The sequence below is a fragment of the Tursiops truncatus genome, chromosome 7 (genome assembly GCF_011762595.2).
Source record: "Tursiops truncatus isolate mTurTru1 chromosome 7, mTurTru1.mat.Y, whole genome shotgun sequence".
Taxonomy (NCBI): Eukaryota; Metazoa; Chordata; class Mammalia; order Artiodactyla; family Delphinidae; genus Tursiops; species Tursiops truncatus.
The window spans coordinates 15,294,782-15,316,427 of record NC_047040.1 but is presented as its reverse complement, the minus strand read 5'-3'; the positions used below and the strand labels follow the sequence as shown (position 1 = coordinate 15,316,427).

The following is a 21,646-nucleotide window of genomic DNA, read 5'->3' as shown; positions in this document are numbered from 1 at the left end:
CCCGGCTCGCCGTCCGCCCCTCCCCCTCCCGCCGCCGTCACCCGGGAAACGGGACGCTATCGCCAGCCCGCCGGCCTAAGCGAGTTTCATGGCAGCCACGAAGAAAGCAGTTTTGGGGCAGTTGGTGGGAGCAGTGGACCAGAGCACAAGCTCGACGCGCTTTTTGGTTTTCAATCCCAAAACAGCCGAACTACTTAGTTATCATCAAGTGGAAATAAAACAAGAGTTTCCAAAAGAAGGATGGGTAGAACAAGACCCTAAGGAAATCCTGCAGTCCGTCTGTGAGTGTATAGAGAAAACGTGTGAGAAACTTGGACAGCTCAATACTTCTAACATAAAAGCTATTGGTATCAGTAACCAGAGGGAGACCACTGTGGTCTGGGACAAGTTAACTGGAGAACCTCTTTACAATGCTGTGGTGTGGCTTGATCTAAGAACCCAATCTACCGTTGAGAGTCTTCGTAAAAGCATTCCAGTAAATAATAACTTTGTCAGGACCAAGACAGGCCTTCCACTTAGCACCTACTTCAGTGCAGTGAAACTTCGTTGGCTCCTTGCCAACGTGAGAAAAGTTCAAAAGGCAGTTGAAGAAGACAGAGCCCTTTTTGGGACCATTGATTCATGGCTTATTTGGAGCTTGACAGGAGGAGCCAGTGGAGGCGTCCATTGTACGGATGTAACAAATGCAAGCAGGACGATGCTTTTCAACATTCATTCTTTGGAATGGGATAAAGAGCTCTGTGAATTTTTTCAAGTTCCAATGAAAATTCTTCCAAATGTCCGGAGTTCTTCTGAGATCTATGGCCTAATGAAAGCTGGAGCCTTGGAAGGTGTGCCAATATCTGGGTGTTTGGGGGACCAATCTGCTGCATTGGTGGGACAACAGTGCTTCCAGGATGGACAAGCCAAAAACACGTATGGAACAGGCTGTTTCTTACTATGTAATACAGGCCATAAGTGTATATTTTCTGAACATGGCCTTCTGACCACAGTGGCTTACAAACTCGGAAGAGACAAACCAGTACATTATGCATTAGAAGGTTCGGTAGCTATAGCCGGCGCTGCTGTTCGCTGGCTCAGAGACAATCTTGGAATTATAAAGACCTCAGAGGAAATTGAAAAACTTGCTAAAGAAGTAGGTTCCTCTTGTGGCTGCTGTTTTGTCCCAGCCTTTTCAGGGCTATATGCACCTTATTGGGAGCCCAGTGCAAGAGGGATCATCTGTGGGCTCACCCAATTCACCAATAAATGCCATATTGCTTTTGCTTCATTAGAAGCTGTTTGTTTCCAAACCCGAGAGGTTTTGGATGCCATGAACCGGGACTGTGGAATTGCACTCAGCCATTTGCAGGTAGACGGAGGAATGAGCAACAACAAAATTCTTATGCAGCTACAAGCAGACATTCTGTATATCCCAGTAGTGAAGCCCTTGATGCCTGAAACAACTGCCCTGGGAGCTGCCATGGCAGCCGGGGCTGCAGAAGGGGTTGGCGTTTGGAGTCTCGAGCCTGAGGATTTGTCAGCTGTCACGATGGAGCGGTTTGAACCTCAGATCAACGCCAAGGAAAGTGAAATTCGTTATTCTACATGGAAGAAAGCTGTGATGAAGTCCATGGGTTGGGTTTGCACTCAGTCTTCGGAAAATGGTGACCCTAGCATCTTCAGTAGTTTACCCTTGGGCTTTTTTATAGTGAGTAGCATGGTAATGTTAATCGGAGCAAGGTACCTCTCAGGTGTGCCATAAATAATACCAAGTCATGGATTCCAAAGATGTGAGCTCTTTACCTGACAAGAAAATTCAGTGGTTCTGTCTTTTAATGTGCTGACACCATTCATAGACTCTGATTTTATTTGTAAGCCACTTGCTGCATGACCCTCCAAGTAGACCTGTGGCTTGAAATAAAGAAAATGCGGCACACACAAAACAGTGATTTCTCAATTAGGAACCAAAAAAAAACAACCGCAAGTTTTGCATACAAAAAGTCACAAACAGCTCCCCTGAACTACCCAGTGGTTGTTATTTTTAATCTAACTTTCTATTAAAACGTTGAAGGAGAAAGGGGCATGGTGGGGGGATGGGTAGTCAACTCTGTTGTTTTGCCCTCTTCCAGATCCCTTCTAGCAATGACTTGACAGCTACCTGCCACTTGGTGTTGGTCAACTCTACAGGAAGATTTACAAAGAAAATGTAGTGGGCGCTCACAGCATGAGGCACAATTTAGAATCCATCCATTTATTTAACACATAATTGAAACCCTTCACTGGCAAATCTTAGGGTAAAGACTTGAACCCTAAACACAGCCTGCAAGGATCTGGTCCTTGGCTACCATTTTTGACTCATTTCACTCCATTCTCCTCCTTGTTCCCTGAGCTCCCACTATTTTGGTCTTCTTTGACTTTCAGCCACAGGACCTTTGCACATGTGCTTCCCTTTGCTTGAATTAGATTCACCGTTATAATTAAAGTCAAGGTCACTTCTTCAGAGACTGACCTTCCAGTCTAAGTCCTAGAACCTTCTCATTCACTCATAGAAGCATTTTACTTTGCAGTTACACACCCAACTGTGTGGTTATTTTCCTTATGCTCCCCCCCCCCCCCCATAATTTGTACCCTCTGGGAATCGATGAATGACTTGGTTACTGAGTGTATCCCCAGCGCCCAGAATGGTTCCCGGCACGTGGGAGGTATTCAATAAATGTCCTTTGAATGAATAAGCGAAAGTTTTCCAAGATTCGTATAGGAATCTGAGACACAAAGATGAGGAGGCCCCAGAGTTTGGGGGTGGTGTGGGGAACACAGACCAACAAACAGATGGGTACCAAGCTCCAGAGAACCTAACTCCTGCGCCTTCCTCCAGCTGGTGGGAGATCCTAACCCTTTCCCAGCTGCAGACACCCTCGGAGGAAGAGGTGGGTTTAAAGGCGCATGCTGAAGCCTCGCGCACAGTAATCCACCAGTTGAATCAACCAGCCCGGTGGAGATCCCAGGTCTTGGGCGAAGTTGCAGGAGCCCGCGTCGCCGAGCTCTGGCAGGGTGCCCGGTGACCCCTCTCGTCCACCCTTGTGCCCAATGCGGCGCGCCAGCCAATGCGCCCCGGGCGCCGCAGCTGCTCCCGAGCCCGGGCGCGTGATTGGCAGCCTCCAGCCTCAGCCCCGGCGCGCCCTCCCACCCAAGACTAAGTCCAGTCCGCGCCCACTCCGGGGCGGTCGCCGCCTCCTCTGCGCCGGGGTGCTGGGCGCTGGGCCGGCAGGCAACGCACACCCGGCAGGCGCCGCGGAGCAGCGAGGTCCCAGGCGGCAGCGCTCGGCGCAGTCCTCGCTCCGGCCGGGCCATGAAGGTCGAGTTTGCGCCGCTCAACATCCCGCTGGCGCGGCGGCTGCAGACGGCGGCGGTGCTGCAGTGGGTCCTGTCCTTCCTTCTGCTCGGTAAGGACTCCCGGCCACGCAAGATCCGGGCGAAACACCGCGGTGCCTGGGGCTCCGTCTCCCCCCTCCCGGACATCACTAATTCCCTTGTAAGCCCTAGCAGGCAGGTCACAGAGGGCATTTGTAGCTAATTTAGGACTCCCCTCTTTGATTCATCTTTCCACGTGAACCTTGTAGCAAGCCACTGATTGGCAACTTTATTTTCCCCTGTGCTGTTTTTAAAACTCGAGGTGTACTTTACCCACAGTAAAAGGCACAGATTTTAACTCGATGAGTTTTGACAAATGTATACAGCCAAGTGTAACCACGACCCAATCGAGCTACAGGACGTTGCACTTAAGCCCCTCAAAAGTCGATAAACTCGTTTCTTGAATTATCGATTCATAAATGGAAAAACAATGCCCAAGGATTTGAAACCTGATTCCTTCCTTATCCTCCCCCCCTCATAACAAATATCTGCGTTAGCTTTCCCGTGTTGAAGATTTTCCGGATGCAGAAAGCTACCTTGCTGCAAAGAAGACTGCACCACACGTTAGGTTGGGTTGGATGGCCTCTCTCTGTAAATAATTCGACCCAGGAGAGTGTGTTCTAGCCAGTTGCCAAATTAAGCCCAGGTTGAAATGCGCAGGAGCCAGTCACTAGATGGGGCAGGGGGCTTATCTGGAAGCTTTTTCTCTGGATGTTTGTTCTGCCCTTGAGGGGGGTGGGGGCATGGGGAGGGTCAGGGGAAAGGAGGGAGTGTAAGAGGACAGGAATTACTGGGAACTTAAACTCTTCAGAAGGCCCAAGTCATTTGTGTGCTATAAGTTCATGGGTGGTACACTGTCCAGGCCACAGTAATAATAAATTCATTACACTGTAGAGGTTTACAATTTTGAAACCATTTTACATTTTGAATGCCTGGATCAGTGGTTCTCAACCCTGGCTGCACATTAAGGTCACTGGAGGAATTTCTAAAAAATAAGATACCCAGGCTCTATCCCTAGAATTTTGAATTCATTTGTTTCAGAAAGGAACCTGCACATCAGGATTTTTTTTTTCTTAATAAACTCTCCAAGTACAGCTAGAGTTTACTGAAAAAGGAAATTCAAATAATTAACTCATTAAGTCCTCCTAGGCCAAACTGTTGAGACAGCATTACACTTTGTTTTGCTCTAGGCCAAAGTACCATTGAGGTAACAGCTACACTTATCGCGGGCCTTGTGTGTGTCAGGTACTGTTCTGCCGGCTACAGCTTGGCACTTGCCATCTACCTCTACAATTCTAAGCACCATACACTATTAACCATGTAATCTTCGCAACAGCCCTGTGGGGTAAGGACTGTGTCTTCCTGTGCTCATTGTACCGCTGAGGGAACTAAGAGGTGAAGTGAACTGTTCAAGGTCACACAGTTAGTAGGAGGTGGAGGGGCTGGGTGCAAACCCAAATATTCTACCCAGAGTTCCTGCTTTAACCACTGTGCTGTCCAATTTAATGCCTTGAAACTGGAGACTGACTTTCTTGCTCATCAGCCAGCACATCTCTGATAGCCCACTGTCTTTTCCTTCCATGGCCCTTATCATTGCTTGTATTTGTGTGTGTCTGTGGTTACTTGAGAAAGGTCTCTATGGCCATCTGTAGGAGAGCAGAATTTGCCAGCCCCAAGTATGTTTCTTTGGTATATTAATTATTTTAAGCTGGTTATTTTCTAAGAAGCAGCAGACATGGGAAAAACTCTGAAAACCTAGTGGGAGTTACCCTTTTGTAAGAAACATTTACATTTATAAGGGAAATCTCCATTTGTAAGGGTGTCTCCCTTGCTGTACCAGGAAGAGGATGATGACCAAATCTCTAAAAACCTACCAATGAAGAAGGCAGGGACTTAAATTTGCATAAAACCTTACCCTTCCTTACTGTGCTTTTCCTCATAACCTCCCATAACTGACTCAACCCACCTTCAATATCCTTTTTTGTCTTTAGCTGAGGATGGTATTTTTTTTTTTTTTTTTTTTTTTTTTTTTGGGTACGCGGGCCTCTCCCATTGCGGAGCACAGGCTCCAGACGCGCAGGCTCAGCGGCCATGGGTCACAGGCCCAGCCGCTCCGCGGCATGTGGGATCTTCCCCGACTGGGGCATGAACCGGCGTCCCCCGCATCGGCAGGCAGACTCCCAACCACTGCGCCACCAGGGAAGCCCTGAGGATGGTATTTAAGGGGAGGGTTTTGGCCGTTTTGGCAAGTTACTCAGTTTTCCTGGGTCTCCCCCAGGCATACATATTATTAAAATTTTGTTTGATTTCCTCCCATTAATCTGTCTCACGTCAATTTAATTCTTAGATCAGCCAGAGGAACGTAGGAGGGTAGAGGAAAATTTCTTCCTCCCTGATACATCCTAGTTCACAGGCTCAGTGAGGGAGTACCCAGCCCGTGCCTGGCTCATGGAAGGCACACAATAAGTACTGGTTGAATGTCTTCACTCTGTCACCCAAAAGGGAAGTGGTCCACCCCACATGTCGCTATTTGTATCAACTCATGTATGTAAATCCCCACAGTGACCCTAGAGGTAGGGGCTAACCCCTGTACTCATTTTCCAAAGATAGAGCTTGGAGGTGTAGTAACTGCTCAAGGTCACAAGGTGGGTGGTAGAGCCTTATGTGTCACATGTGAATGGACTAATGACTTTAGACATGGCCCACCAGTCCTAATTTGAATCAAACTACAGTGGCTTGACAGACAATTCATTTAAATGCTCTCATTGCATGCATTTGACATTCGTGTTACTAGGAGCATATTATTTTGTATTATCATATATTTTGGAAATTTTATTATGAAAAGTTCCAAACGTACAGAAAAGTAGAGAAGGGTATAAACTCCCATATACCCATTACTTGGATTGATAATTATTTTAACAATTTGCTATATTAGTTTTACCTATTTTGCAAAAATATTTTAAAGCAAATCACATTGCATTTTAATCCCAAGTACTTTAGTATGCCTATTATAAAATTATTTTACAAAATTATAGTAACATTGTCCCATGTAGCATAATTAACATTAATTGCTTAAAATCATCTAAACCAAGTCAATATGCATATTTCCTAAAATTGAGCCCCAAATACACTTTTATGTGTGACTTACTTGAATCAGGATCCAAAAAAGCCCCCTGGGTTGCATTTAGTTTTTAATTTAGAACAGTTTTCCCCCCCATTTGTTTTCTTGTCAATGAAGCATTGAAGAAGCCGGGTTATCTGTCCTGCAAGATGTGTCTTCAGAAGTTCTCTGATTGCTATTTTGTAGGGTTAACATGTTCCTCAATTCCCTGTATTTCTTCTAAAATGGAAGTTGGAGCTAAAGGTTTGATTAGATTTAGGTGAAACCTTTTTGCAAGTCCTTTGCCGAGGTGCTGCTGTGTGCTCCTGTTGCATTATGTCAGAATGCACATAGTGCCTAGCTGTCCCTTATGAGAGTGGTCAATGGGTACAGGTAGGAAGTAATGTGAGGGGTGGTAATTGACATGCTGCAAATAAAAGTTCCCTATTGACCGTTGACCTTTCACCTAGTCTCCATTAATGATCCCTGACCAAATTAACTGTTTTATTTGGGACTACAAAATGGTAATTTTCATATTCTATCATTCATTCTTCACATATTAACTAGAATTTATGCCAGGAATAATTTTTCCTCATCATCTAGGGCCATTGGTTACCCTGCAATTCAATTCTTATGGTAAAGGCAGTATAAACGCTTACCTATTTCTTTCCATTTTAATTATTTTAAAGTAAGGAGTTCGTGTAGTATCTCCTTCCAATGATGATAAGAGAAGTTTTATTAACTATGTATTTTAAAGTCTCTACATCAAAATCTTGGAATGCATTTTTCTTTCCACCATCAGGAAATGAGTTTAAGCTATTAGCACTTGGGATATATTTTTTTTTTTAACAAAAAGCAAAATGTTTCATTTAGTCATGAAATCAAATACTGTTTCCTTGAGATAAATGTTAAGTGCCTGTCTTCCAATCTTATAACATTGTATTATTTTTAGGTGTGCAACATAATAATTTGATATATGTCTATTGCAAAATGATTTCCACAGTAAGTTTAGTTAAAATCCATTACCACACATTTTTTTTCTCTTATGTTGAGATCTTTAAGATTTACTCTCAGCAACTTTCAAATATGCAATACAGTATTGTTAACTGTAGTCCCCATGCTGTACATTACATGCCCAGGACTTATTTATCTTATAAGTGAAAGTTTTTACGTTTTGATCAATTTTACTCATTTTACCTCCCCCGGCCCCCCGCATACCTCCACCTTTGGCAACCACCAATCTGTTCTCTGTATCTATGAGCTTGTTCTTTTGTTTTGTTTGTTTGTCCACACATGTAAGATTATGTATTTGTCCTTCTCTGCCTCACTGATTCCACTTAGCATAAAGGTCTATCCATGTTGTCACTAATGGCAGGATTTCCTTTCCATGGCTGAATAATATTCTATTTCATATATGTAGTATATATCACATTTTCGGTATCCATTCGTCTGTTGATGGACACCAGTTGTTTCCACGTCTTGACTATTGTAAATAATGCTGCCGTGAACATGACGGGGTGCAGATATCTTTTCCAGATAGTGATTTCATTTCCTTCAGTAAATGCTGGGAGGTGGAATTGCTGGATCACCTATCTTCCAATCTTAATATTCAAGAAACTGAAACATTACTTACTAGCTTGTGTGCTACCAACCTGCTAACTGAAAAGTGGAAAACTGAAAAAGAGAGAGCCAACATTTATTGACCATCTTCTATCTACAACTCCTTGTGGCAGGGATTATTAGATTTATTTTTTTTAGGTGAGAAAACTGAAGCTCAAGAGGTATGTATCTTACCTAAGACCATGTGGTGAGACTGTGATCTTTTACTGAATGGGTCTATTTATTTACTTATTTATTTAAGCAGCCTTATTGTGACACTGTCAAACAGTTAACTGCACATATTTATTTTATTTTATTTTTTGACTCTGCCGTGCAGCTTGTGGGATCTTAGACCCCCAACCAGGGATTGAACAAGGGTCTTTGGCAGTGAAAGCTCAGAGTCCTAACCACTGGACTGTCAGGGAATTCCCACTGCACATATTTAATGTGTACAGTTTAAGTTGTCACATATGCACACCTGAAAAAAATACTGCCACAATTAAGATAGTAAATATAGCCATCATCCCCAAAGGTTTCTCATATCCATTTTGTAACCCCTCCTTCTCCCATCTACAAGCATCCACTTAATGTGGTTGCTGTCATTCATAATACTAGTTTGCATTTTCTAGTGTTTTATATAAATGGAGACACAGCATACGTACTCTTTTTTTTTTTTTTGGTCTGGCTTCTTTCACTGAATATAATTATTTTGAGATTCATTCTTTTTGTATGTGTATTAAGTAGTTCATAGCTTTTTTGTTTCAGAGTGGTATTCTAGTGAGTGAATATATTGCAATTTGTTTGTTCATTCATGTATTCATGAATATTTGCGTTGTAGCTATTATCAGTAATACTGCCGTGAACTTCTACCTACACGTCTTTTTTTTTTTTTTTTTTTTTTTGCGGTACGCGGGCCTCTCACTGTTGTGGCCTCTCGCGCAGGCTCAGCGGCCATGGCTCACGGGCCCAGCCACTCCGCGGCATGTTGGATTCCCCGACCCGGGCACGAACCCGCGTCCCCTCATCGGCAGGCGGTCTGTCAACCACTGCGCCACCAGGGAAGCCCTACCTACAAGTCTTAACGAATGTATACTTTCTTTATTCTTGGGTAAACCTAGGAATGGAACGGTTGATCATGTTATGGTAGGAGCAGGTTTAACTTTTTCAGAAATCGCCAAACTTTCTTCCCGAGTTGTTGTACCAGTTTACATTCCCACCAGCACCGTATGAGAGTTCCAGTTGCTCCATATCCTTGCCATCATTTGATATAGGCAGTCCTTTTAATCTTTGCAACTTTAACAGGTGTGTAGTGGTGTCTCTCATTGTAGCTTTCGTTCACATTTCCCTGGTGTCTAATGATGTTGAACATCTTTTCATGTGCTTGTTTGCCATTTGTATGTTTTCTTTTTTTAATAATGTTTTAATTTAGTCTTATTTCATTTTTTTAATATAAATTTATTTGTTTTATTTATTTATTTTTGGCTGTGTTGAGTATTCTTTGCTGCGCACGGCATTTCTCTAGTTGTGGTGAGAGGGGGCTACTCTTTGTTGTGGTGTGCAGGCTTCTCATTGCGGTGGCTTCTCTTGTTGCGGAGCGTGGGCTCCAGGCAGGCAGGCTTCAGTAGTTGTGGCACACGGGCTCAGGAGTTGTGGCTCATGGGCTTAGTTGCTCTGCGGCATGTAGGATCTTGCCAGACCAGGGCTCGAACCCATGTGCCCTGCATTGGCAGGCAGATTCCTAACCACTGTGCCACCAGGGAAGTCCCTGTATGTTTTCTTGGTTGAAGTACTTGTTTAAATCTTTTGCGCATTTTTGATTGGGTTGCTTGCTTTCCTATTATTGAGTTTTGAGAGTTTGTGTTCTTCGGGATACACGTCCTTTATCAGGCATACACTTTGCATAGATTTTTTTCTTCCAGTCTATGGGTTATCTTTTGTGTATCTGAAGAGCAGAAATTTTAAATTTTGGTGAAGTCTAACGTATCCATATTTTCTCTATGGATTGTGTTTTTGGTGTTATAGCTAAGAAATCTTTGCTTAATCCCAGTTCACAAAGATTTTCTGCGTTTTCTTCAAGTTTTATAGTTTTAGGTTTTACATATAGATCTATGATCCATTTTGGGTTCATTTTTGTATATAGTACAAGGTCCAAGTTCATTTTTTTGGCATATGTTTAATTGTTGCAGCTCTGTTGTTCAAAAGAAAAAAAAAGCTGTTTTTTCTTTACTGCATTGGGCTTGTGCTTTTGTCAAAAATCAGTTGTCCATATATGTGTGGATTTATTTCTGGATTATTCTGTACTATTAATCTGTTTATCTATCTTGATGCCATTACCATGTTGTTTTGATTACTGTGACTTTATAATAATTCATGAAATCAGGTAGTGTTAGCCCTCAAGCTTTGTTCTTTTCTTCAGAGTTGTTTTGACTATTATAGGTTCTTTACATTTTCATATGCATTTTAGAATTGATTTGTCCGTTTATACTAAAAAGCCTGCTGGGTTTTCATTGGAATTGCTTTTTGATTGAGATTAGTTTATAGTTTAATTTGGAGAAAATTGACGTCAAAAAATGCTGTCTTCCACTGTTGATTTTATTTATATCAGAAGTTTTCAACTTTAGAGTATATCTAAGAATCACCTGGGGACTTGTTAAAATGCAAATTCCCCAGAGATTTTGGTTCTGTAGGTGTCAGGGCCCTTAAAATTGTTTTCACGTTTTATTTTGAAGTAACTTCAAAAATAATAACTGTAAGTTTTTTGGTAATTTTCTATATTTCTTCATCAAATTCCCCAAATGTTAACATTTTACCATGTTTCCTTTATCTTTCTCTCTCACACATGTATATCATCACCATCATCATCTGAACTCTTTAAGTTGCAGACATGGTCTGCCTTTATCCTTAAGCACTTCCGCACATATTTCCTAATATATATCTCTTACATAACCACAGTACAATTATCCAAATCAGAAAAATAACAGTGTTGCTGTACTATGACCTAATCCAGAGGTCCTATTCATATTTCAGCGATTGTCCCGCTGATGTCCTTTATAGCAAAGGAATCCACATGTTGTATGTAGTTACATCTTTTTAGTCTCCCTTAATCTGGAAAATTTTGAGGGAGCACATTTTAACATTCACTCTAGTGATTCATGCTAGATTCCTGGACTTGCATAAACACTACTGTGCCTCTTTTATCATGGATTATTTATGTGGTTTTCAGTTTGTAGGTATACAAAGTATTTGTGCTTCTTTCGTCCTTCAGCTCGTAAAGCTTTCTGAAATAGTATGAAAATGGGACTGGTTTCAACTGGATCCTTGTTATAATTTATTTGACTTCATTAGGCAAAGAAATAGGTCCAATAATGAATTCACTTTTAAACAAGAAAAATGCAGATCCTTGTATGGCAATAATTTTTAAAGGCGATATGGAGCAGACCCACATATGAGGGATACTAGGCTGAAAAATTCTGCAAAGTGTTCTGAGATTTGTCTTTTAGCCCCATCCTCATCCTAAGAAACTCTGGAAGGCAAGTTTTCTTAAAGCAGGAATTTTAAAAATTAGAGGAATGTTATGCTTATATTCTTGTACTCAGCAGATGACACCGATTGATGTTTTGAAATACAATGCCTCAGGAATAAAAAGGAAAAGAATGTGACGTGCTAAAGGATTTTGCTTGCCTCTCAGTTGTTTTCTTTCTCCATACTATGTTAAATGGCTAAAATAAGTATAGAAACAGTTTTCCTAGGGGGAAAAATGAAAACTTCTTGGATACAAGTGGAAAGGATACACATACAAATTAAATATTTTAAATTATTTCTTAATTGGTCACTGGTCGCTACTTAACGCAAGTAAGTAAACTTCCACTAGTTTTCACAATGTTTTTCTGATGGAGTTTGCTCATCAGATTTAATAGAATCATGTTAAAGATGAGAATATTCTTACATAAGTGGATTTGTTCTGCAGTGTTTAGTTTCTTTTTTTTTCTCTTTAGTGGAACCATTTTATTTATCTTTTTAAAATAAATTTTGATTATAAGGTAGTTCATGCTAGTTATTAGAAAAGTTGGAAACTGTAGAAGAGCTTTTAGAAGAGACTAGAAAAAAGTCCATATTCCCATCCAGAGATAACTATTGTCAATGTTTTGGCATATTCCTTTCCTCTTGTTTACCTATTTAAAAAAATTATTAAAATAATATATGCGCTAGAAAATAATACATTGGGTTGAGCCATATGAAACTGGTGTTTTTAAAGGTCTCAAGCAGTCAGTGACGGCTGATAGCTAACATTTATTGAGAGTTTCCTGTATGCCATTGTTACCAAACCGAGGTTCAGCTGCTCGCCGCTCGTAAGCCAGTAATTCAAGAGGTAAGTGTCAGTAGAAAGGAAAGGTGTTTTTATCAGAAAAGCCGGCAATCTGGGGAGAAGGTGGACTCATGTCCAGAGACCAGCTCTGAAGATTCTGCTCAGCCATGATAGTCTTTAAAAGGAAAAATGGGGGAGGGAGGAAGAATCTCAGTGAATCGTCAAGGCAGGAGGTTGGGTTCTGCATCCTTCTCCATTGAGTGCAGATGGGCTGACTCTCTTCAGATGTTATCTTGCCTGTGTGATCTGTCTGCAGGATTGCTTAGGGGGGCTGTTGGGGCTAGAGAGCTAGTCATTTTTTACTGCTTAATTCTTCATTTTTACTTCTTTTTATCTAGGAAAACAATCAGCAGGTTGGGCAAAGCATGGTATGCATTCAGGAGAGCAAAAGTCAGGAGTTAGTTTCAATTGCTTAGTGATCTCATTCCTATAATTAGGTTCTTGTAAGGTTAGAGGGGAACAGAAATGGGCAAACAGGAAAGGAGCAGAAGAGCTGCTTCCACCATCATACCATCATTGTTTTTGTTTTTAAGTGTTCTCCTTTTATTTATTTATTTGGCCACACTGCGTGGCTGGCGGGATCGAACTTGAGCCCTCGGCAGTGAAAGCGTGGAGTCCCAGCCACTGGACTGCCAGGGAATTCCTGCACCATCATTGTTCTGATGGCTTTCTGTGTGTTATTTTATTTAAGTTTCACTAACCAGTTATTTTTCCATATTATAAATAATACTTTATTAAATTTTAAAAAAACTGATAAAGAAGGGAAACTAAAACCTAGAACTTAAAAGAAATTTTCAGCTTATATACATCAGGTCTTGATTGAAGAAATGCCAAAGGCAAAGCGTGTTGTTAGGATTCATTTACTTTTCAAATTCTGCTATCATCTATGGAGCATTTGCCGTGGGTCAAACACTACACTACATTTTCATTTGTATTCTCCTGTATTTTAAGTATCCAGGTTGAATCCCTTGAAGCCAGAATGGATGGAGGCAGCAGAGGTAGGAAAAGTCCACGTAAGCACTGAAGGACTTTCCACCACCCAAAAGCTGTCGACCTGGCCACCACTCCTTGCCAAAAGTCTTTAGTTCATGAAAAAAGGAAATGTATATCCCTAATTTTGCTGGAACACTTCTTTCTATAAAGCTAGGGATACCTGAAGGCAGCTTTGAAGCTAAAAGTGGGTCATTGGATCAATCGTTCCCTCTGTATGTATGAGATTGGAGATGAAGACTTTGCTGCAGATGTAGGGCTCTCTGTGAGGTGCCAACTTGTTCCCAGTCAAATAGCAGTGCTTCACTTATTATGCGTTATTATCAATTACATGTATAATTCATACATTTACCCATCTTTTTTTTATTTTATTTTTTAAAATATATTTAATTTATTTTTTGGCTGCATTGGGTCTTCGTTCCTGCGCATGGGCTTTCTCTAGTTGCAGCGAGCGGGGGCTACTCTTCGTTACAGTGCACGGGCTTCTCATTGCGGTGGCTTCTCTTGTTGTGGAGCATGGGCTCTAGGCGCGTGGGCTTCAGTAGTTGTGGCACGCGGGCTCTACAGCGCAGGCTCAGTAGTTGTGGCACGTGGGCTTAGTAGTTGCGGTGAACGGGCTTAGTTGCTCCACGGCATGTGGGATCTTCCCGGACCAGGGATCGTACCCATGTCCCCTGCATTGGCAGGGGGATTCTTAACCACTGGGCCACCAGGGAAGCCCCCTCCCCCGTCTTTTAATTTTGGAAATTTAGAAGTATTTAAAGAATAGCTCAGTATACATTCTTTTTACCTCGAGTCACCAACTCTTAGGATTTTTCAGTGTTTGTTTTCTCTGTTTCTGTAGACACACACACAGTTTGTTGTTACTGTTGCCTTTTTTTTTTTTTTTTTTTTGCGGTATGCGGGCCTCTCACTGTTGTGGCCTCTCCCGTTGCGGAGCACAGGCTCCGGACGCGCAGGCTCAGCGGCCACGGCTCACGGGCCCAGCCGCTCCGCGGCATGTGGGATCTTCCCGGACCGGGGCACGAACCCGTGTCCCCTGCATCGGCAGGCGGACTCTCAACCACTGTGCCACCAGGGAAGCCCTGTTACTGTTGCTTTTGAACCATTTGAAAGTAAGAAATTAAGTTGTAAAAATCATTGCACTTCATTCCTCAATACTGTAGAATGTGTTTCCTGAAAACAAGGATTTTGTACACAATTGCAATTCCATTATCACACCCAAGAAATGTATCATTGAAACAATAATCTTATTTAATACATGGCTCATATTCAAATTTCCCTAATTGTCTTCAAATTTTCCTTTAAAACTAGACCTGTTCTATACTTTTTATTTGTTTTTTCATCTTTTATGACACTGATATTTTTAAAACAGCCCCAGCTAATTATCTTGTAGGATGTCCCCTAGTCTGGACTTGCCTAAATATGTTCTCATGATTAGAGTCAGGTTAGACATTTTTGGCAACAAGGTCACAAAGGTGATGGGGTCTATTTCCCATTTGATCATAAGAAGAGGCAAATGTCACTTTGTCCCTTTACTGATGATGGTAAACTTAGTGACGATGCATAAACTTTAGCTGAGCCTTTCTGACTTTCAGTGCTGTTAAAGGAGAGGGGCATTGCTGCACTATTCACAGTAGCCAAAAGGTGGAGACAACCCACATGTGCATCAACAGATAAACAAATGGATAAACAAGTTGTGATCTATCCATACATGCGAATATTGTTCAGCCATAAAAGGGCATGAAGTACTGATACATGTTACAGCATGGCTGAATCTCAAAAACTTGATGGTAAGTGAAAGCCTACAAAAGGTTACATATTGGATCATTGCATTTATATGAAATATCTAGAATAGGTAAATCCATCAAAAAAGAATGCAGATTGGTGCTTGCCAGGGACAGGGGAAAGGGAAACAGGGAGTAACTGTTTAATGGGTACAGAGCTTTATTTCAGAATGATCCAAGTGTTTAGGACCTAGATAAAAGTGGGAGTTGCACAACAATGTCAATGTACTAAATGCAACTGGATTGTTTTTTTTAAAATGGTTAATTTATGTTATGTGAATTTCACCTCAAAAAAAAAAATAGCGGGAGGCAGCTTCCTCAGTGATGTAGAGAAAGTAGAATCTATGGCAGTTAAGTAAAAATAGAGTATAAGTGATTGGGGGCTGACTTGTGGTTTCTTATCCAGAATGTACCCAAGTCAAGGAAGCTGAAATTTAGGGGAATTCCCTGGCGGTCCAGTGGCGAGGACTCTGCGCTTCCACCGCAGGGGGCACGGTTCCATCCCCAGTCGGGGAACTAAGATTCCCACATGCTGTGATGCAGCCAAAGAAAAAAAAAAAAGGAGAGCTGTTCCTGGGTGGTGCGTGGGGCTGGCGGCCGACAGCTGCCCCTGCCGCCACCAACATGGAGAGTTTGTACCGCGTCCCGTTCTTAGTGCTCGAATGTCCCAACCTGAAACTGAAGAAGCCGCCCTGGGTGCACATGCCGTCGGCCATGACGATGTATGCTCTGGTGGTGGTGTCTTACTTCCTCATCGCCGGAGGAATCATTTATGATGTTACTGTCGAACCTCCAAGTGTCGGCTCCATGACTGATGAACATGGGCATCAGAGACCAGTAGCTTTCTTGGCCTACAGAGTCAATGGACAAGATATTATGGAAGGACTCCCATCCAGCTTCTTGTTTACAATGGGAGGTTTAGGTTTCATAATCCTGGACCGATCCAGTGCACCAAACATTCCCAAGCTCAATAGATTTCTCCTTCTATTCATTGGATTCGTCTGTGTCCTATTGAGTTTTTTCATGGCTAGAGTATTCATGAGAATGAAACTGCCGGGCTATCTGATGGGTTAGAGTGCCTTTTGAGAAGAAATCGGTGGATACTGAATTTGCTCCTGTTAATGAAGTTTTCAAGGCTGTATCAGTCCTCTGATATGAAATATGGAAAAGGATGAAAAGCAGCAGAAAAGAAACATCTAGTGAAAACATAGGAAGCGTATTATATATATTATATATTATAGCTTGGACTAGAATGCGTTCTTGGTATCAAAGAGACAAGCATTTTTTCCTGCTGGCCTGTACTGACACACCAACGATGTTAAGTGGCATTTTCTTCTTTTTTTAAATTTTATTTCTTAAAGAAAATATACTTAATTTCTACAACTATAATATTGAATAAAATGATTATTTTTTACAAACCCCTTGACATTTTTTGGAGATGACATTTCTGACCTTCAGAAATTAATGTAAAATCAGGAAGTGAGATCCCATAAGCTGAGAACTCTGGACAGCCGATCAGCTTTACCTGTGGTGCTTTGCTTTTAAACAGAGTGTGTGACAGTACATCATTTCAGATATGTATGTAAGACTGTTTCCTGAACAATAAGATGTGTGAAAGGAGAAGAAAGAAATAATTTTTCTAATAAAAAAAAAAGGCAGTTGAAATTTTGGCCTTCAGTGCAACTTGCTTTGTGAATCTAAACAATTTGTTTTGAAGTATCAACATTAGTTTTGAGAGCTGCACAATGTTTTGGAGTAAATCTTTTTAACTTTCTCTTCTGTTTGACCTCCAGTTTAGGAGAATCGTGTTACCTTGGATTGCTTAGTGGGATAAAAATAGAAAATAGAGGTGATCTAGTCACCTAGTTTTTATAGTGTTTTCTGCTTTCTATCCAATTTAGGATCAAGGGATTAAAAAACTATTTTGGTGCTGTTTATGATTTGAAATAGAATCTTTATGCAAGATTATGTTATTAGAGAAAAGTTGTTAGAAGCCCAAATATTCAAAAACAAAAGAATTTGAATTAGTACTGACAACCAGTGGAATGTTGCACAGTCATTAAAAATAACACTTATGGAGAGGTTTTAATGCCAAATTTATAATACCAAGCAGCTAAGATGAGATAATCGTAAGTGATCAAATACAGAATAAAAAATATGTGTGATCAACTGTGTTAAAAAAACATAACCTGTTTGACGGAGGAAAAAAAAAAGACGGGAAAATTTAACAGTAGTTTTTGTTGGGTGACAGGAATATGAGTTACCTTGTCTGCTTCTACTTTTTGCATTCTCCAAATGTATCCTAGTAAACACAGTTGTTATAAAAATGGCTCCCATTTGTCAAGCGCTTGCTCTGTGCCAGACAGTGGAACATCTCTCTGTTCATTCCCCCAACAGTCCTTGGAGAGTGGCGCTGTTATTAGCCCAATTTCACAGGTTAAGGAATCGAGGCTTAAGAAGTAAAGGACCTCACCCCAGGTCAGGAAGCTGGTTGGTGGCACATTCCAACATAAGGAGTCCAATTTCCCATCCATGTCTTAACCACTGTACATGCAAAACACATAATGAATGTTGGAGAGATGCAGTGTGTATTCACCTAGAGGGATGTGGTTGGGTGAGTGGACCATTGAATTAGTAGCTGGGGGACTTTGTTTCTGGACCTACTCTTGACTCACTCTGTGATTGAAATTAAGTCAATTTGCTTTTGCTCTTAGTTTCTCCACCTTTATAGTAAAGAAAATAAAACCTTTCATGTGCCTGATTCTTTATGCTTATGCACCTGCTTATGTACTTGTAATAAACACATGTTTATGGTGTTATGACCATTAGCTGGGGATAGTTTGGTTTTCTAAAAAAAAAAAAAAAGTGCCTGGGTTTAAGGATTAGGCAGATCCAGGTTCAAGTCCTTTAGACACTCAAACTCCCTGAGCCTCAGTTTCCACAACTGCAAAATGGGGACAGAACTCTGTACCTTGAGGGTTCCAAGGAGGAGTAAATAAGGTTGCCCATGCGAGACAGTTACTACTCAGCACCTATGCCCTCCCTCCCTTGCTCCATCATAGCTCACCTGATCCAGCTTGGGGTAGAGAATAATGAGACCTATTTATGTTTCTTGTAAATGTTTTGCACATTTTAATACAATAAAATTAATTAACAGGGGTACATTGTCAGCGCACAGACCTGGGTAGAGGGAAGCAGGTAAATCAAAATAGAGTGATCTTGGTAGGAATGAGGGCAGAGGACACTCTTTTGGTCTCACTTCTAGACTCGTGGAAACTTCCAGAATGCAAGAAGACACCCCACTGAACGGTGGAGGGCACATGCTTCCTTAACCTTTCACACACTTTTAACCTTTAACCCACCCTGGAGAGAGCAAGTCAGTCCTCTGATGGGTTCAATTCAGTATGTGGGTTAAATCTGTACTGGGAAATTTATTGATTTATATATTTCTAGAAATATAAACATGTGTTCTGTTTTTGCCAAAAAAACCCAAATCTATACCTACATCTATAACTATAAAACAATAATAGATCAAAGGTGCTCATGTCAGATACCATGATGGATTGTTTGGGGACAAAGCTCTTTTTAATAAGGCTGAGAATGGATAGCAGCTTGGGAGACCAAAGTTAGTTCTAGATTAGAGACTGTAGCACATAATAAAGAAGAAAGAGGTAATGGCACTCCTTAAACCAACAGTAATAGCTGGCATTTGTTGAGCACCTACTCTGTGCCAGGCTTTAAGTCTTTTTTTTTTTTTTTTTTTTTTTGCGGTATGCGGGCCTCTCACTGTTGCGGTCTCTCCCGTTGCGGAGCACAGGCTCCGGACGCGCAGGCTCAGCAGCCATGGCTCACGGGCCCAGCCGCTCCGCGGCATGTGGGATCTTCCCGGACCGCGGCACGAACCCGTGTCCCCTGCATCGGCAAGCGGACTCTCAACCACTGCGCCACCGGGGAAGCCGCAGGCTTAAAGTCTTTGTGCTCCTCCCCATTGATATATTTTTCTTCTCATAAATATTTTTTAGTATAACCATAGCACAGACATAAAAAGAAAACGTCTAGCTTAGCTTAATGTATTACTTTAAGGCAAATATTCTTGTCCCTACTGCCCAGGTCAAGTTTTATCAATTCCTGCTTCATCTATTTGAAGCTACAGCATTTAGGTGCACAAACAAATAGGATTGCTCTGTTGTTATAAAATGTCAAGAGAAGTGGCGGGTGAGCTAAGGCGTAGAGTCCCTCCTGTGCCATATCTATCTCTGGCAGTAGACTTCCGGGAAATGACGTTTGTCATTGGAATGTGCCCTCTTCATGGGCACACGCGTAATAGCTGCTCAATCAAGGTGAACACTTGTAGGAATTCCTCTGCATTCCTCCTGTCAGCGACAGTTCCTCCATGTATCACGTCGGGGAGATGGTGTAGGGCCATGGGCTTTGAGAATGGACCTTGAATTTAGACAGGTCAGCCACTTCCCCGTGCAGTTTGGGCAATTCACTTAACCTCCCTAAGCTGCTATCTTCCCTCTTATAAAAAGAATGTTAGGAGTGCTAGGGCTGCTTCATTGATGCTGTGGCTATATGAGGATTAAATTTAAAAATATTTTGGTGGAATCCACAATACAGTACTTGGTATATACTAAACACCCAAGAAATGTTAGGTCATACTGTACCATTGCTGTCTTGTTACATCACCTCACTTGAACCAAGGTTCAGTTGAACACACTTTGTATATATTAGATCCCCCCTACCTTGGGCCAATGATTGTACAGTACAGTGAGTAGATGCTAACTGACCCTGATTCCTGAGGTCTTCCCCTTTCTTACAGCACAGGTGTGCCTTGGAGTCATTGTGTTCCTGATCATATACAACTACTGGTTCCTCTACATCCCTTATTTGACATGGCTTTACTTTGACTGGCAAACCCCTGAGCAAGGAGGCAGGAGATCTGACTGGGTCAGAAGCTGGACCATTTGGAGGTACTTTAAGGACTATTTTCCAATTCATGTGAGTAGAATTGTTTTATATGGTATGGTTTTAAGCTGGGAAAAAAATTCAAATGTGTTATCACATATTTTTCAAGTTTTCCCTTTTTAGAGGGAGAGAGCCTGCAATTCAGCCCAAGTTACTAAATGGAGTCTAACCTAAATTGACAAAAGTTAGAAGGCTGTGTATGAGGGGCTCTGGGTTCAGGAAACAGTTTAAAAATTTGGAAACAGCTCTACCCCAGGAAACGAAAATGAGTCGTGTTCTTCATTTCCTCTTGAACACAGAACTAATTCTGAGTCCTTCTGTTTCTTGCTGGAAACTAATCAGGGAACATTTTATTTTTTTCTGTCCATATAAATGCACTGTAGCTCATCAAAACTTGGGATTTGAATCCAAGTCACAACTACATATTTGGGTTTCACCCCCATGGAGTGCTTGTTGCTGGAGCCTTTGGAAACTTTTGTACAAATTATTCAAACTTCAAGGAGCTGTTTCCTGGCCTCACTGCGTATCTTCACGTGCTTCCATTTTGGTTCCGGTGTCCGCTCTTCCGAGAATATCTGATGAGTAGTGGTAAGTGATCACTGTTTCTCTAGGGTTCTGGGTGGGCAGGACCACATAGAATGTCCCCTCCCAAACCAGCTGGGTTTACAATTTCTTAGAGTAAAACTCTAAGGAGATGGATTTGGGAGAACTCAGCACACATAAGTGGGGTTTGAATCCATGTGCCACATGTAGAGATAAGGTTAAAGACAACAGGGACAGAAAAGGAGCCTGTCTTAGTTCAGCTCCTATAAGAGAATACCATAGACTGGGTAGCTTGAACAATAGAAATTTATTTCTCACAGTCTGAAGGCTGGGAAGATCTGGTGTCTGGTGATGGCCCACTTGCTGGCTTGCAGATGGCCATCTTCTCATTGTATCTTCACATGGTAGAAAGAGAGAACATGCTAGCTCTGTCCCTTTTCCTATAAGAACATTCACCCCGTTCCTGGGGGCTCCACTCTCATGACCTAATTACCTCCCAAAGGCCCCACCTCCTAATACCATCCTATTGGGGGTTAGGTTTCAACATATGAATTTTGGAGGAACGTAAACATTTAGTCCCTAACAGCCCTGAGAAATAGCAGCATTTAAGCATGGCCTGAAGAAGGGAAGCCTCAGGAGGAAACTGAGAAGTGTCCAGAGGCAAGTGAGGACTGCCAGGTGTCTGGAAATCCATGAGGCCCTCTTTCCAGTGGAAGCAATGCCTCCAGCTCTGCACGCAGAGCAGAATGGCCGTGGCTTTGAACTCAGTGAAAGCTCACACCTATTTGGGCTCAGGTTCTCTACCCTCTCACCTACCCCCCTCTGCCTCTTCTCTTCAGAGAGTCGCTGATCATTCAGAATCCTGTCCTAATTTTATTCTCCCCCAGTAATAGGAACCCA

At 41.9% G+C, this 21,646-nt stretch overlaps 1 protein-coding gene and 2 pseudogenes across 3 annotated transcripts in view; all 3 read left to right on the top strand.

The window, feature by feature from the left end:
• The first annotated feature begins 50 nt into the window (after window positions 1-50).
• Window positions 51-2,392, top strand: LOC101325191 (glycerol kinase pseudogene; annotated as a pseudogene).
• Window positions 2,393-3,212: 820 nt separating this feature from the next.
• MOGAT1 (monoacylglycerol O-acyltransferase 1) overlaps window positions 3,213-21,646 on the top strand; it is a 33,877-nt gene continuing 15,443 nt past the window's right edge. Inside the window, exons 1-3 of one of the 3 annotated variants that reach the window (XM_019923657.3) lie at window positions 3,213-3,425; window positions 20,058-20,236; window positions 20,587-20,791. In XM_019923657.3, the coding sequence (XP_019779216.1) occupies window positions 3,332-3,425; window positions 20,058-20,236; window positions 20,587-20,791 (478 nt within the window). In that variant the 5' untranslated portion in view covers window positions 3,213-3,331. Of the gene's footprint in view, window positions 3,426-15,122; window positions 15,242-20,057; window positions 20,237-20,586; window positions 20,792-21,646 lie in introns of those variants that run through there. The other 2 variants (XM_019923656.3, XM_033859660.2) reach the window with 2 other exon arrangements.
• Window positions 15,860-16,540, top strand: LOC109548030 (oligosaccharyltransferase complex subunit OSTC pseudogene; annotated as a pseudogene).